Source organism: Phalaenopsis equestris, unplaced genomic scaffold, assembly GCF_001263595.1.
Source record: "Phalaenopsis equestris unplaced genomic scaffold, ASM126359v1 Scaffold000149, whole genome shotgun sequence".
Classification (NCBI taxonomy): domain Eukaryota; kingdom Viridiplantae; phylum Streptophyta; class Magnoliopsida; order Asparagales; family Orchidaceae; genus Phalaenopsis; species Phalaenopsis equestris.
This window is the reverse complement of record NW_018164591.1, coordinates 410601-427122: the sequence shown is the minus strand read 5'-3', so window position 1 is coordinate 427122 and position 16522 is coordinate 410601. Positions and strand designations below refer to the sequence as shown.

General features: G+C 33.9%; 1 protein-coding gene across 1 annotated transcript; it reads right to left on the bottom strand.

The window, feature by feature from the left end:
- Nucleotides 1-5462: 5462 nt before the first annotated feature.
- On the bottom strand, nt 5463-16094 carry LOC110021833 (adenine phosphoribosyltransferase 5-like). Its single transcript, XM_020720496.1, has 7 exons — nt 15584-16094; nt 15397-15507; nt 13830-13922; nt 10952-11101; nt 10500-10558; nt 6288-6365; nt 5463-5704 (listed from the first exon to the last, which is right to left on the bottom strand). Exons 1-6 carry the CDS (start codon nt 15666-15668, stop codon nt 6309-6311), a joined length of 555 nt encoding a protein of 184 aa, XP_020576155.1. The 5' UTR covers nt 15669-16094; the 3' UTR covers nt 5463-5704; nt 6288-6308.
- Between the last annotated feature and the right edge of the window lie 428 nt (nt 16095-16522).

Here is a 16522-nt window from a genome sequence, read left to right as displayed (position 1 = left end):
CTTAAGGGTATAAATTTGAAACTTAGCATTACCATAATAAGTCTTAAACTACGGAACACATTTCTTACATTCATTGTATTTTGTGTCAGTATTAAATAATATTTCAATGAAAGTGCAACATCAAACTTTTATAACTCCAAAGTATTCATACATACACTTAATAAGTCCCTTGCTCCTACTCATGCATTCTGGTACGTAGGGTTTGTTAGGGGTAATTGTAATTATTTGAAGAAACAACTATGAAACTGTTATAGAAGAAGTTACATTTCAAAAAAATTTGTTGGCTACTACAAAATCTTTTTTTTTTTTTAAGTCAGACAGCTTTCAAGTGACTACTAAGCTTCGTAATTCCGATGATAAAACACAGTTTTTTATTGCAGTTTTTGAAAAAAAAAAGTTAAAATATAATTTTGTCAAACAAAAAAACTGTTGTGCGATCTCGCACGATCGTAGTCCCAAGCATACCCTTAGTCAAATATCTATTCAAGCCCTTATACCTTCGAGCAAAAATAACACATAATTATGTCCTTGCACGCGCGCGCACAGAGAGAGAGAGAGAGAGAGAGAGAGAGAGAGATTAAACAATATGTTGATAGATATTAGCCAATCATATCATGCCATATTAATGCAGAAGAGTTTATATTTAATACAAAATTGATATAGTTTATAGTAATGTTAAAATTGTGCTCTTGGTATGCTTTAATAATTTCTATCAACACTTAGAAGCTCCCTAAAATACCTAAAATGTCACATAATCTGAAAATTTCAAGGAAATGTCATAAAGTCTGCAACCAATGGCTATACAGCTTCTGTAGAAAGTGTTATGCATGCAAATACGAAAGTTTAGGTGTGAGATATGTAAATACATAAATAATTTTGTGCTAATTATGTAAATTTTCCTATTAAAAATAATAAAAATAATCAATAAATATTTTTCAAAAAATTTTAAAAACATAGATGAGAATTAAAACAGAAGCCTTAACATACACAATTAGTTGCATGCGTAGTCAGAGGGCATAATTAATGATGACAAAATAAGCACAATTAAGATAGATAATTGCAGGATCTCCACGCCGTAATCGAAAGATCTGTCTTAATTACCATCATTAGCACTAAAGAAAGCATTTCTTGGCTCATCTAATCCCAGTGGCTTTTTTGGAAGAAAAAAATTCTGTCAGAACACCGCACGTCTAGACGGCCAACCATGGGCGGCCACGTCGCCTTGCACGTTAGCGGCAGGCAATGTGCGAGGTGTTCATGTAATTTATTTTCACTTTTGCTTCATTCTTTTGAAAGAATTTCATTTTGCTTTGTGGAGTTTATTGCTTGCATTAATCCTTTCAAAATGATTTCGTTAAGAAGATAATTATAAGTAATGTTTAATGTGTTCTTGTAAATTATTTCAGTGCCTAATTGTGACAAAGATTTATCTTTTTGTCACATGTCAATATGTAGAACACTACTAAAATGGTCAAGATACTTCCATTTAAAAATTGCATAATCCTTTTATCCTCTTCCTCCCTTTAAACTCTTCAAAATTTTTCAAGATGATTAATATTTTAGGAGAGAGGAGTCTTGTTGCCAAAGAAGAAACTATTGCTAGGTGTATATCCAAAAATGAGTTTCTTTAAGCAATTGAAAATTCCAAATACTAAATGGGTCTCATGGGTTTTGGGTTTTTTTTTTTTTTTCGGATCGACACGGGGCTTTTGAATGCCATGTAGATTCGAGGATTTGATTGTTCGAATAATCGAGCTCATCGTCGAAAATAGTAAACCACCTTGAAAGGTAGGATACAACTTTTATGACGGGTTTGATTATTCGAACAAAGAAAACATTGGATATCTATGCTAGTCTGCAGTTTAAACTCGACAGATCATTTCCCTATATAATCAAAATATTAAATAGGGTTTAGATTAGTTCCAGGGTATTTTCCTTCCTATAGAGACAAGCTCATATAGTTAATTATATCTTAAGCAACTAGAGATACTTAAGAAAACTCTTAATTAAGGAAGCGCTTTTGTCCTCAAGAAATTTTTAAGTTTAGGTTTTCACCATTGGACATTGGATTTCTAAATGTGAAGAGCTCAAATATTTGAACAATTTATTAATGAAAGCTAAAGAAAGAAAGGGTAAGAGACACTTAAGTATACAACCTCAGCAGTATCCCAGACAAAAGATACACGAAAGGAAAAACCATCCATCTTGGCAACCAAATCCAACTCACACATGTTCAAACTTTGGGGAGTCAGACTCAAGTGTAGGGTGAGTCAAACCAAACCAACTCTGATATTAGCCACCACACCAAAAGCTCCCCCAATCCCCTCATGTCATGGCCATGCCATCTTCTTCCCCTTTGGAGCCTCCATGGTCAAGCACTTCAAAAATGGAGAAAGCATTCCCCACTGCCCAAAAGCTTCTGAAATCCCTCTGCCCGAGCTCAGATGACTTCCCACCGTCCTCCAGCACCACATGTTGTCGGCTGCCGCATGTTGCTCGTTGTCCAAGCAAATACAATGTTTCTAATTTACTTTCAACTAAACATAAAAATATAAAGTCCTCGTTTATTTTATAGTGAATCAAAAAGTCAAAAATATTTCAAATACATTATAATCATAACACTCTGTAAACCTTTTATATTGCATTTCATATTTAGCAATCCAAACAAACCCTAAATCTTATTAATATGACACCACCAATCACCCCATAAAAAGTTGTTTGTTCAGTTTTATAATAATCATACATTTTCTATCGATTAATTTTCCTAATGTTTATTGGTCAACCATTAAAGTATTTTTTTTCTCTTAATTGAATTTCGGGCAAGTCATTCGTGCATCGTACCATTTAGTTTTTTTAATAGTTTATTGCAGTAAGCAACTGTGATTTTCGTTAGCATCATTTAGCTTGGAATTTACTATTAAGGGAAGTTTGGGAAGTTTGAATAAAGAAAAGGTAGTGTCGGAAGCACCCGAGAATATGGAAGAAACATATTAAATATATACATGATTCATCATATTATCGTTATGATTATCATAACAAAACAATAATTTCTCATCTGCAACATTTTAGAGTTAGATGCACTACTAAATATGTTCAAGGAGTGCCCTTTTTTCCTTACAAGAACACAATCTAAATGAAATAACATAGAGATTTCCCATTATTCTTTACATCTGACAAAGCCCACCTACAAGGTTTTGAAGAAATTGGACTTCTAAAGATGTGCATTGGTTCATCCAGCACTTTGTCCTTCACATTCTACATTCAATCTATGGTTAAATTATTGTTGGGAAGACTAAAACTCTTATATTAGTGGGGAATATAATGATTGAAGCATGTGCTCTTCCTATTGTCCAATGCTTTAAAATCTGAATGTCAATTATGTCTGGCTATGGGACCACTTCAAGCCAAATATTAAGGAGCATTTACATACATACCGCCCAATTCCTATGTTTTTACATATCTAACATCAGAACTTTAATTTTTACATTCATTCCACCCTGATCTTTCATGTCACATCAAAAATACCGTCATTTTAACTTTTTAAAAACACTGTGCATCCTAATAGCTTGAAAGGTTTCAAATGCTCATTGCATGTTCGAAGTTTATATGCTACTAAACATAAGACTAATAAATTAAAAATTTTTAATGTGTTGTAGAGGAAATGGTTTAGGATGATGCAAACTTGGTCTTCATATTATTCATCCATATTCTAAGAAGGCTTAGGTGTACAGCAGTCCCAAAAATAACATGCCTTCAACTATCATTCTCTTTCATGTCTTGCTATCCTGTTAAATGTTGCAGCATTTACATACATACCTTGCAATTCCTATGTATTCACATATCTATCACATGCATATTTTTTATATTTATACCGCTTAAATCTTTCACATCATATAAAAAATATCACTATTTTAAATTTTAAAAAGTGAAATACACATTTTCATGCTAAGGTTAGGGAGAAAATTTTCCATACAGAGTCCGGACGTTGCTCTGCGTGCGGACTCCAGTAATATGCTGCCACGTGTGTTATATCGTGAAGGTTATTGGTGGTTATTGAAGCGAAACCGCGGCTGAAGCGAAACTGCGGCGGTTATTAGAGGGTTCATGAATGGTTATTAGGAGATTATTACTATTAGGAGAGGGTTAATGCAGCGGGTCATTGAAGTGAAAATGCAAAGATTGTTGGAGGTTATTGCAGGGGATTATTGAACTGGAACCGCAGAGGTTGTTGAGAGGTTATTGCGGTATTATTAGAGTTAATGCCCGAATAACCCCCAATAACTCTCCAATAACATCCCCAATAACATCCCCGGTTCTACTCAAATAACCTCCACGATTCCACCCAAATAACTTCCCCAGTTTAACTTTAATATTTTTTTAGGTGGGCCAGATGTAGCTGCATCCGGACTCCGTATGAAAATAATTGAGGTTATATAATTGAGGTTTAGGGGTTAGATATGTGAATTTGTAAGAAAATTTTGAAAAAAAAAGTACATTATTTTAAAATGTGCAAGCTTCTCAAACAAAATCTCAAGCTTAGATAAGTTTGACCTTTCGTAGGTTCTACAATTAACAGACAAAGGATTAATACTTTAATAGTGAATGTCTCTCTCTCTATTTCTCATGTTAGTATATCATTTATTGCAGAGCATCTTAGATTAGTCAACAAAAGACTAGAAGACATTCATGGAATCTAATTTTTTTGAACTTCCAAGATCTACGTGATGCAGTCTTTTTATTCCTGAAATCATAGCGCCCCAAAAACATAACAATTTTTTTAAAAAAAAATCCTCTTAAGTCGTATAATCATAAAAGCTTCGGCTATATTCTGCAGAGCCATAATAGCAGATTCTGAAAGAACTATGCCAGCTAAAATAATATAGATATATTATATTTTCAAATTTTGAACTGACATAGTGGCGTTTTGAAAATGCACCTGAGTTGTTTGGGTAAAGTGTGTTTTGGCAGCTTATGCGTTTTCAAAACGCTGAAAACAACGTTTTCACACCGAACCTGTCTAGGTGCGGTGACAGATTTTTGGCAGCGGTCTGGTTTTTCCAAAAAAAATAAAAAAATTGTAATAGCTACCGTACCTAACTTATCAGCAGATTATTTTTAATCAGTTTATCAAAAGATTATTCAATAAGCTGCAGCTGCCTCAAACAGACCCTTACACTCGAGAGTCATATGACAGAAAATCCTAAATTAAACTTATAATGTCATGGGTTACCTAGGCTACAAAGACTGAAACGTATTAAAGATATGATCTGTAGGATGAAATTTATAACTTCGATGGCATATATTAAAAATGCATGGAGATCTCCTCAATATGGAGCCAAAGACATCCAAAGATGCAAAAAGAGAGATTTTTGACTTGATCACATATGATCATGATACTCAAATCTCTCCCAAATGAAAAAGAAAATTTCTCTGATTCAGAGCAACTGGGAAATAATCATATTTATTTCATATGTAAAAAAAGTGGAATCCAGAACCCATAATGCAATTTTAAACTTATTTTACAAGGGAGAAAAAGGACAAGGCAGTATAACGGCAGGATAATTTGCCCAAAATAGAAAACTAAACATTGCTACTTGCTACAAGCTCCTCGCATCAACTCAGCAATGCTTTTGGTCAAAGCATGCAATGCTACACTCTCCTGGCTAGAAAAACTTATCAGATAAAATTGTTTACATGGACTTACCTGCAACTCGGCAAATGGAAAACAATTAACATTTTGGTTTAGATAACATAATAACAATAAGGTTTGTTGATACTTATAAATAAAACAAGTGTCAGTAGAATAGGTACTTTCAAAATCATGGTAGCATCAATTTAGAAATTCAGATCTATTCAAATGTTCTTGGAGGATACAAACTCACATTACAATTTCATAATTGATGGTGATACATGTAAACAAAGAAAATGTACTGGTATTAGTGACAAGATTTATATGGAAATATCTTGCAAGCATGTGAGTTGATCAAATCATTTTGCCCACCTGCTCTTCATAATTTCCTTTTAATCTACCTTTTTTTTTTCTTTCTTCTAAATCCTCAGATTATTCAGTATATTTTGCTTACAAACTATTTCTTTTATGCCAAAATTTATGAAAGAAAAAACTAAAACAGGAAACATAGATTGTGTATCTTTTATGCTCTATTACTATTATTATGTGCATTTTCAAAATGACATTCCAAATTCAAGTTTCATGATATAACAATTAAGAGTAACATGTTAGTTCAGTATCTTTTAAAAATAAAAAAATTAAAAAAAAAAAAACTTACAGTAAACATGATTCTGAAGCTCTATCGACGGCACTCCACAAGTACATACACAGGCTTCCCATTAAGCCGGTACCGGCCCTGCAAAAGAGATTAATATGTAGGAAGGTGATCTGAAAGTAGTTACATATGTGATTTATAATTTATAATGAACTTGAACTTATATTTGATTTTGATAATATCCATAGATCTATATATATACAAACACTAAAAACAGAAAGCTCTATTTTAGTTTGTAATTGATTGAGTTAAGCTAAAAGGACACTTAGATCAAAAGAAAAAAAAAGAAGATTTACATGGATGCCACTCAAGTCTTAAGTTTGTACGTATCGAACACCTAAACTTCAATTTTTACATATATGTCACCTTATCCATGCATAAAAGATATCTAACTTTTTAAAAGTTAAACTTGTGGCATTTTTGATGTGATATAAAAGTTTGGGCGGTATAAATGTAAAATGCAAAGTTTGGTGTGACATATGTAAATATATAAGAATCAGGTGGTATGTACATAAATTTTCCCAAAGAAAAAAAAAAAAAGATTTGTGCAGTTGAATCCAGAAGCATTCTTATGTTGCATTGAGAAAGAAACGAACTCTTCATCACAGGTGCGTGCAAGTGAGGTTGCACACGTGCTTTTTCCACAGCTAGTTGACTTCTTGTTCGCTTTTGAGAAAGCAATGAACTCTAAGGTTCAATGCTAAAGACTGGCAAGTATAGTTGGGAAAAACAAATCATTACCTACAAGGTAGTCAATGCATTTGGTCCCAAATTAACAAGCTAGTTCATGGATACAAACTCTTTAGCTTGAAATTTAAAGAGTATTTTAAAAGTAGACAAAGCAGTCGATCTCCCGCAACCTTCTGCTTCCTCCATCGCAAGCAGAGTCGCAGAAGATACCGCTGTCATCTTGCTTTGTCTCTCGCACACAGATAATACCACAACAGGCAATTCGTCCCGCATGCAGACTCATCTGCTTCGTTTTCGCCCCGCACGCAGACGATCCACCAGTCGACTTCCTCTCTAGCAGGCAGGCAGAAGATCTAATTTTTCTATTGGTGAAGAAGAAGATGATTTTGAGAATGAATTTAATTAATGAATAACCTTCAATGATTGAGATCAATTGATCATAAATTTATTTTTTATCTCAAACATGTTTACTTATTTTTATATGTTTCTACTTTTTGTGATGGATTTTTGTTAATATCTTCAAGATTCAATCCTAGAAGACTTATTTTTAAATTGAACAAGTATGGGTTATTTTAATACATAAGAATAATTTTTTTTATTATGCACACATAGTTTATATTTTTCTCTTAATATTTATATCCCTTTTTTTTTATACTGGGGGGCATAAGCCTGACACCTTCGGGCTTACGCCTAGCCCCATAGCAGCTAAATGCCCTGCCCAACGGCCACACCTTTTAAAACATTTGTTCACCACCATTTCACCATTTCCCAGGTTGGGTATTTATCTACTTTTTGGATTTTGTATTAACTATTCACAAGCAAAAACTGTAGAGTATAAAGATAGAGGCATAAAAGGACAGTCGAGACAAAAAGGCATCACCTAAAGGGCCATTTCACCTAAAGCGCAAACTCTAACAAAAGCAAAGGAAAGGTGTTGGATTTTGGTAGAGGCATAAAAGAAGAGTTGGGACTAAAAGGAATCACCTAAAGGACCATTTCTCTTAAAGCGCAAACTCTAACAAAAACGAAGAAGTGTTGGATTTTGATTTGTCCGTCTATGGGTTGCGTCAAAACCCTTCTTTAACACAGAAAAAGAGAAAGAAAAGCAAAGAGGAATACAAAAGAGAGTAAAAGGAAAGTAGGAAGAAAATTCACTATAAGCTCAATGGTATAATAAATCTATACTGAAGTGCATATACTGTGTAAGATTGTGTATCCTGGCTCTCCTTGTGATTGCTATCAAAAAAAAAAAAAAAACTATATGATAGATTACACAAATAAAATGTACAAAACGAGAACATTTGATAACTTGTAAAATTAAAAAGGCATATAGCCTGAGAAATTGGTCTTATGCTTGATTGGATGATAAAGAGGAAGTCGCCGATTCCTTTGGAGGAAGCCTCTGAGTCACTCTTAGATTGGGGAATTGAGCTTGGATGGTCCAACAAGTTTACTTTGAATCTTGCTAGTCTTTCATGAGCCAAGAGAACAAGTCTTCCCTGAATCAATCAGAAGTTCACCTTGATCCTGGTGGATAAATAGGCTTAGAACTTTGGATAACAATTCAGGCATCTAGCTCGACTTGATGAATTTTTCTCAAACCCGAATGACGAGTCAGACTTGAGCTTGTCCTAGCTGAGTGAGTTAGCCTTGAGCATCTCAAGTGTATAGAAGGATAATTACGAAGAGGTTGTCTTAGTATAAAAAATATTCAATGGTTTTGTTTAAAGGGAGAGGTAGGATAAAGATGAAAAGACAGAAGATTTCAAAAGTCTTCCAACCCTTAAAAGGGAAGGCTTAAATTTTAGATGATACTCTTAGACTTCAAAAGGCTAGAACACATCACATAAGCATATCCTCTTTGTGAAAGTGCGAATAAAGAGAAAAAAATGCATTTATAAAGTAAACTTGGATGGACCAAGATGAGAGTTTATTCTCATCAAGTGAATAAGAGAAGGCTAATATTTTCCTCATGGCTTTAGATGATGTTGTGGATTATCTCTCCAAGATAAGTTATCCGATCTAAACCATTCTTATGAAAGCTAGAAATTGTATTTGAAGACTTGCATGAAAGTTTTGCTAATTGAAAAGAATATTAAAGTTTGAAGAAAAAAGATAGATCTTCTAAAGATTCTCTGAATTATCTAAAAAAAAAAAGCAATTTTTTAAATGGAAGTTAAAGTTTGCATGAGAATTTAGAACTTTGTTCTAAGCTTGAAAGAGAATAGGCTAAATGAAAGCAATATTAGAAAGCAGAATTAGAATACAATACTTCTCATGCACGCCAAAAAGCGAAAACTTGTATTAGAAATCAACACTTTGTTCCAAGTTTGAAAGAGAAGCAGCTTTGATGAAAGCACAACTAGAAAATTCAACTACTCAAATGCACACATAAATGTTCACACATCACATAACACCTACAATAAATATGGTGAGCACACACTATGACAATATACATACATCATACATATATATATATATATATACATTCATACATATATATGCATATGTACGAGTATATATTGTGGACTAAGAGTGTCTTAAAATACCAAAATATGCCAATATATCCTGCAACTCCTTCAACCTTATCGGCATATCATTTAGATCTTCAAGACCAATTGCTATCCTCTGAACTGAACTTCAAACTTATAAGAGGCAAAGAAGAAAGCCAAGTAATCAAACATATAAGATGCGTTACGAACTTGGTCCTAAAAAAATTATTGCACAGAGATTGAAACCATTTTTTAAGTAAAAATTTTACAAAAACATAACTATGGTGCACATTATACTACAGGCCATTAAAGAAATGAATACTGAAAACTAGATTCATTATGCTATTTCCCAAATAGAATGATAGATTATTACTGGACATTAAAAACACACTGTCACGGACAAATAGTCCCACATCGACTAGGTGTAGGGCCGAAAAGCAGTATTTAAATCCTGGGCTACCCACCACCCCTAAGGGCTCTTTTGAGAGGTGACAAGTGGTATCAGAGCAGATTACTGCCTGTCAGGTGTGTGAACTCTCCATGATCCAGTGGGACCAGAGCCGATCCGTGATGAGGGCGTCACGTGATTGGGTCGAAGAGAATGTCACAGACAAATAGTCTCACATTTGCTAGGTGTAGGGCCGAAAAACAGTATTTAAGTCCTGGGCTGCCCACCTCTTTTGGGAGGTGACAACACGCTACTTAGCCAAATAAAAAAAAATAGGACAAATAACATAAATAACACCCATTCCTACCTATTTACATATCTAACACCAAAATTTTTAAGTTTTATATAGTTATATATTTATTACACCCAAATCTTTCATATCACATAAAAAATAACACTCAATATTTAAAAAGTGAAAAACGACTTTTAATACAAAAGGTGGCATATACATATATTTAAAGTGGCATATGTAAAAGTTTAAATTTAGGTGTTAGATATGTAAATAAATAGGAACAGAATGGTATGTGTGCAAATCTTGAAAAAAAAAAAAAAAATTCAGAAGCCATTCATTCAAGATTGCTATACCTTAAATTTGGGTGAACCAATAAGACAAGCAAACTCAACAACTTCACCTCCAGCTTTTTCTGAAAATAAAAACATATTATGAGCAGATCAAACAACCAAGCCAACAATTATAGATGGAAAATTGCATCATATAAGAACACTCCTATATCTGAGAAAAAAAAAATTGAAACTTGGATCAAACAACCAAGCCAACAATTATAGATGGAAAAAAAAAATTGAAACTTAAACATGAATTAGCTTGAAATATGATACCAAAAATACAATTCTATGAACATTAACAAGGTACAAATTTTAAGATAATAGGCAGAGATCCAATTTCATAAATGCAGAAGAAATGCTTCGATAATAATTCAAAGATACTGTAAACCATTTTCACTGCTGTAAGATAGATTATAAGTCAAATTTGATAGCTGCATTTTGTAAAATCAACCAAGAAACTCAAGGAAAGAGACCTATAAGTTTCATTGCAGCGCATAGTGTTCCCCCTGTGGCAATCAAATCATCAAATATCAATACACGTTCTCTTGGCTGAACAGCTCCAACATGCATCTCCAAGCAATCCTTGCCATATTCAAGCTCATAAGCTTCAGAGAAAACTTCACCTGAATGTTTTTGAAAGTATCTTAATTCTCACATAAATAAGCAAATATATATTTTTTGTTATTAATTTTAAGCATAAGGAATGAAATAAGAATTCATAGTAATTTAAACACAATATCCAAAAATAAAGTCCATGGATATGAAAAAAAAATGAAACGTGAATGTGCTGGTTTCCAAACGAGTTATGATGTAATATTAGTCTCCACCAGACCTTGCATGTAAAACTGGAGCGAGATAATCTAACACTCTCCTGGACCAAAAAGGAGAAAAACAGATATTCAAGGTAGGAAAAAAATAGACGAAGATGACTGAGTATTTGTGCATCAGTTAAATAATCAAATTGAAGGAGGCATTGTAGAATTAAAGAAGGTTTTAGAAAATGAATCCAGGTGTAAATGAATTCCCAGTACCAACAAGTATTAACCGAGAGTGCAAAAGGCATCATAAAGTGTGGTCAACAATATGGTGTTGCATCCCATAAAATAAAAGATAGGTTAAATCATGATAATAAAAGGGTGAATTATGTGGATCCCTTCAAAAAGGTTAATTATAGCTTGACCGCTCGGAAAAGCAATACCAACTTTTAGAGCCTCCTCGATGTGTAAATGAGAGAGTTTAGGAGTGATTTTCATTGAAGTGTGTGATTTTCCTTGAAGTGCATCGGCTTTGTTTTAATTGGATTTTCGCTAATGTTATGTCGGTGTTTATTAAGATCTTGGGGTAAAGATTTCCTATAGCCACAAACCTTCATAATTATTTAACCCTTTTGCTCATGCATGAGGATTCTCAATTAAGAAGATTAATCAAACTCACATTTTAGGTTTAAATTTGGTAGTTAGATCTGAGTTTAATCAAATTGGATGGATGGAGACTGTCCTGATCAAAATGCTATAGCTTCGTCATCCTAAGGACACTAGTGGATCCAATCTATAAAAAAAAAAATGGGCTGTAAGTCACCTAAGGACACTAGTGGATCCAATCTATAAAAAAAATGGGTTGTAACTCGTAATGTAAAGGGAGCTTGATTAGCAATTATGGTTTGCCTCCCGTCAAGTATCCTTAGAAGATCGGGGTGAAAATGTATCTATATTGAAGGAACAAATATCAGTACAGCCATGTTGTACATGGTTGTATTCATGATTGAACTCGTGAATACAAGCATGTACAATACGGTTGTACTAGAGTCCGCATGCATGCGAACTCCGCACCTAATCTTTTTTCGTATTGAGGACAAGCCTTCAAGATTGGCATCGACTTGTTAACTAACAGAGTATAGTCATTATTGTTTCATTGAATAGTTTAGAGAAACAAAGCTTGGTTTCTTGCAATTTACAGGAACTAAACAAGACCTATTAGAGCACAAAATTATGGCATGACTATAAATTTCCGATGAGCTTCAACTTAATTTGAATAAGCATGACTTAGACAACATGAGGTTTAATTGGTCGGTTTGATTTTAATTCGATGGAGTTGTTGACATGGAGCTAGCACAAGTTTAATTTAGGATGGAGCTTATAGCTATTAGAAGACCAAACTTTAGATTCAATGGGTTTCCTTCGTAGCCACCCAAATTGAATGGGATGGTACTTCCATTCATCAAAGGGCCCATAAACAGAGGATTACAGCCTCGAGGTAGAGGAAAACCAGATGATGGGCCGTGTGTTTCATGACCTTGTAGGTGAAATGACTTGTTTGGTTTAATTTTGAGAGGCCTCTTGATATTGCACAGACCCGTAATTGATCTAATTAAATATTGCATCCCTTGGAAGTTTCATAAGTTAACCTAAAAGCTGAAGGTAGAGAAAATCTTAGCGATGGATCTTATGGCCTTACTTTATAAGTGAGGTGACCCATTTGGTTTAATTTATCAAGCGGGTTGACTTTGTACCAACCTAAAATGATTAAATTAGAGCATACATCCATTAAAAAGTAGTAGGTGGAGCCTATAAACCTGAGAGAAAAATATAGAATAAAAGTTCTTAAAACCTAATCCCATATATAAAATGTTTAATATGGCAAGTTTGTTGGCTTTATGACAAATCAAATTGATTGGGTTGGGATTGGGTTGAGACTTACATCTAATGGAATGTCCATAAAGTAAGAGTAAAGGAAACTAAACAATCTTATAGCCTTATTCAATAGGTAAGGTGGCCTGGTTGATTTGATTTGATGGTTGTAATGGCTTTGGCTGAACTAAATTAATCGAGTTGGGGTTTATATTCATCATAATTCCCATATGAGGAACGTACAATCTTGGGGAAAAGAAACGAGCCCAATAATGAGTCTAACATTCTTATCCTATTCGTAAAGTGATACGATTAGTTTAATTTGATGGTCATGCTAACTTTACTGCGTTGGCTTACTAATGGATCTAACACCAGGTTTTTTTTTTTCTATTTTTTTACTTTAACATTCCAAATACCTTTGAACAATCAATCCCTTTAAAAATCTCAATCTTTATTCTGTTTCACAAAATTATGCTGGTAGACATTATTCAAATTTCTTCTGAGAAAAATAGCAAAACTCTCATGCAATAAAGTGTGAAACAGAATTTTCCTTCATTGCTGTGTGGCAACATAAATTTATTTACATAATTTGAGGCTAAATAATGTAGGAGGAAAATTTTAATCATAAAATACATAATACAAATAAAGTAACAAAAATAAAATTACTCAACCAGCTAACATTCGGAACATGTGAATAGTCAATTAAGGCAAAATTCAATGTTACCAGGCAACTTCTTTGGCTTCTGCAATGGTATAAACTTCGCACCGATGGCTAGGGCTAGTGAAGAGCCAAAGATGAACCCTCTAGCTTCAATACCTGATGGAATGAAAAAAAAAAATTATGGATATTTTGCAGGTTACAAGTGAATATCTAAAGACAGAATTTTCTTGAATAAGATTCATTATGGTATAATAAAAAAGGTAAAGTAAATTCATATATTTGGATCTTAAAATAGGGACATAAATACACAAACATTATAAACATGGCCTCAATATCCCAACATGCATTTCAAGTGAAGTGGATTTGAGATCAATGAGAGAGAAACAAAACTCTAGCTCTAAAATTCTGCGGCTTAGCTCCAAATCGAGGAATTTGGCGATCAGACACAAATTATCAAAGTAAACACCTTAGACCCTTAAAAAGCAATAGTCTTCCTCTGATATGTTGGGGTTGAGGCTTCATAGTGGAAATAGAAGAATTGTAATACATGAACCAATTTATGGATTCTCTTTTCATCTTTATAGGTAGCATTTTAAATTTTCATCCACGCATTAAAGAAATTATTCATGCTGCATGCCTTCAAGAAAATTCTGAAATTTAAAAATCCATCTGGCTAGTTGAATCTAAAGAGACATAATTCATTATGATTAGTCTTTAAATCATTTGGAATAATTTTCTTTAAATAATTTGACTGTTCATAAAGCAATCATATTAGTGTGGCTTGTAAATTATCAAAAAGTTCTATGAAACTTACTAAATACAAAAGTTGACTTTTCTTCAATGTAAATGCCCACTTAACTCCTATAGATTTACATATAAAACACCAAAAAATTCAATTTTTTTACATAAATGCCGCCTTAACTCTGCATGAAAAGGTGTATTTCACTTTTTAAAAATTAAAATAGTGCTATTTTTGTTGTGATATGAAAGATTTGGATGGTATGTATGCAAATGCCCCTTGATTAAAATACAGATAAGGACAGACGCAAAATAGACTCCTAACAAAAAACTAAAGAAACTTCTGCACTACAGCACTCTACCTTCCAGATTTCCATCCAACCCATAAGCATGTTACCCAAACAACCATAAAAATCTTAACTTTTGCCATATTATTGGTGACAAAATTACAATTCACTACTCAAACAGATGATTAAATATATTTAATCGTCAAAAATTTATACACATTAAATCTTCTATTTTCAAACTATTTAAACTCAGCTTTTTCATTAGCTAATCTTCTCAAATTAATTAATATAAAAAATTCAATCACCCACACTAATGTTAGGCCATTCACCATCATGTTTCAACTTAAAATCATTTAATTTGCAATAAATCAAATCAACAGCGATCACCATATCCAAACTCAACAGATAAAATGAAAAACAGAAAGCCTTCACCAAACAAACAGTGCATTGAAAACCTTTATTTCTGAAACCAAAACAACAATAAAAAACTTTAAGAGATTATGATCCTACATCGTCCCAATAAATCCCCTTAAAACAAGCAGAACAAAAACAACAACAACAACAGCAACAAAGTGCTCGACTTTCAGTCACAGAAATCACATTACCTGCAACAGCAGAGATCCCCATGCTACTATACCGATCAACAAAGAACTCCACCGCGTCCTTAAAAACCTTGGGCCGAAGCAGCAGCGGCGTGATGTCATTGAACATAATCCCTAAACCCACAAAAATCAAATCTTTCCGGCTAACAGAATAAGTATACGGAGATTAAAAAAAGTTGGGAGAAAGCACCTGGCTTTGGAAAGTGGGGAACCACCCGAATAGCAGCAGAGATGGCCTGAAGCCTTGCGTCTGCTCCGTTCTCTTCCTCTATCATTATTTCCTCTCCCCCGCTTCTTTCCTCTTCCCTCCACTCTGCAGTTTCTTCGTCTATATATATATTCGTTGTAGCTGTTTTAGCTATAAGCTGCTGTCGCTGCGCTGGCTTCTTCTCTTCTGCTCCGCTGGTGAGGGGTTCTTTGAGTAATTTGGCAGGAGTCACAGGGTAACAGAGCAGTGGATCTGGTCCCCATCTAATACTCTTTTTCTTCTTCTTTTCATTATTTACTGTTGAGCTTTCTTCGCGCGCGCGCTCTAGTGGCAAAAGGGGGAAAAGGGATGATCCGAATCAGAGGTTAGGATATGGGAAGCAAGGGAGCATCGAGACGCAAAGATATGCGTTATTGGAGGATGGGATCCACTTTCTTTTTCAGCGTTGATCGGTTTCTGCAGTAGACTAGCTGCGGCGGGTTCAGTACCTTTGTTTGAGTTTAGACTTATTTTTAGCAGTTTTTAAATGGAATAGGATTTTTGAGTGATTGCATGCTTTCAATTTTTTACATATTTTACATTTGCAATTTGCAGCTAATAATTTTCTTAGGAAAATTTGATGTGTATGGTATGTGTATCTCTGAAGGGGTATGTGAGTTGACCCACCGAGTTAGCATGTTGAGTTGCAACATGCAAGGGTCGAAATTCATGGGCTAAGTTTCAAATGATGAATTTTAAGTGCAGAGCTCTAAGGGTCAAAATCTTAGTGTTATGTACTAGTGTCATCTGGGTATTGAAGCATCCTATTTTTATGTACTTTTTAATCAATTATTATCAAAGCTTGCACGAAAGAAATAACGAGCGTATTTTCTATCCGGACTCCTGACGTAGTTCTACGTGCGGCGGAAGTTATTCATGAGA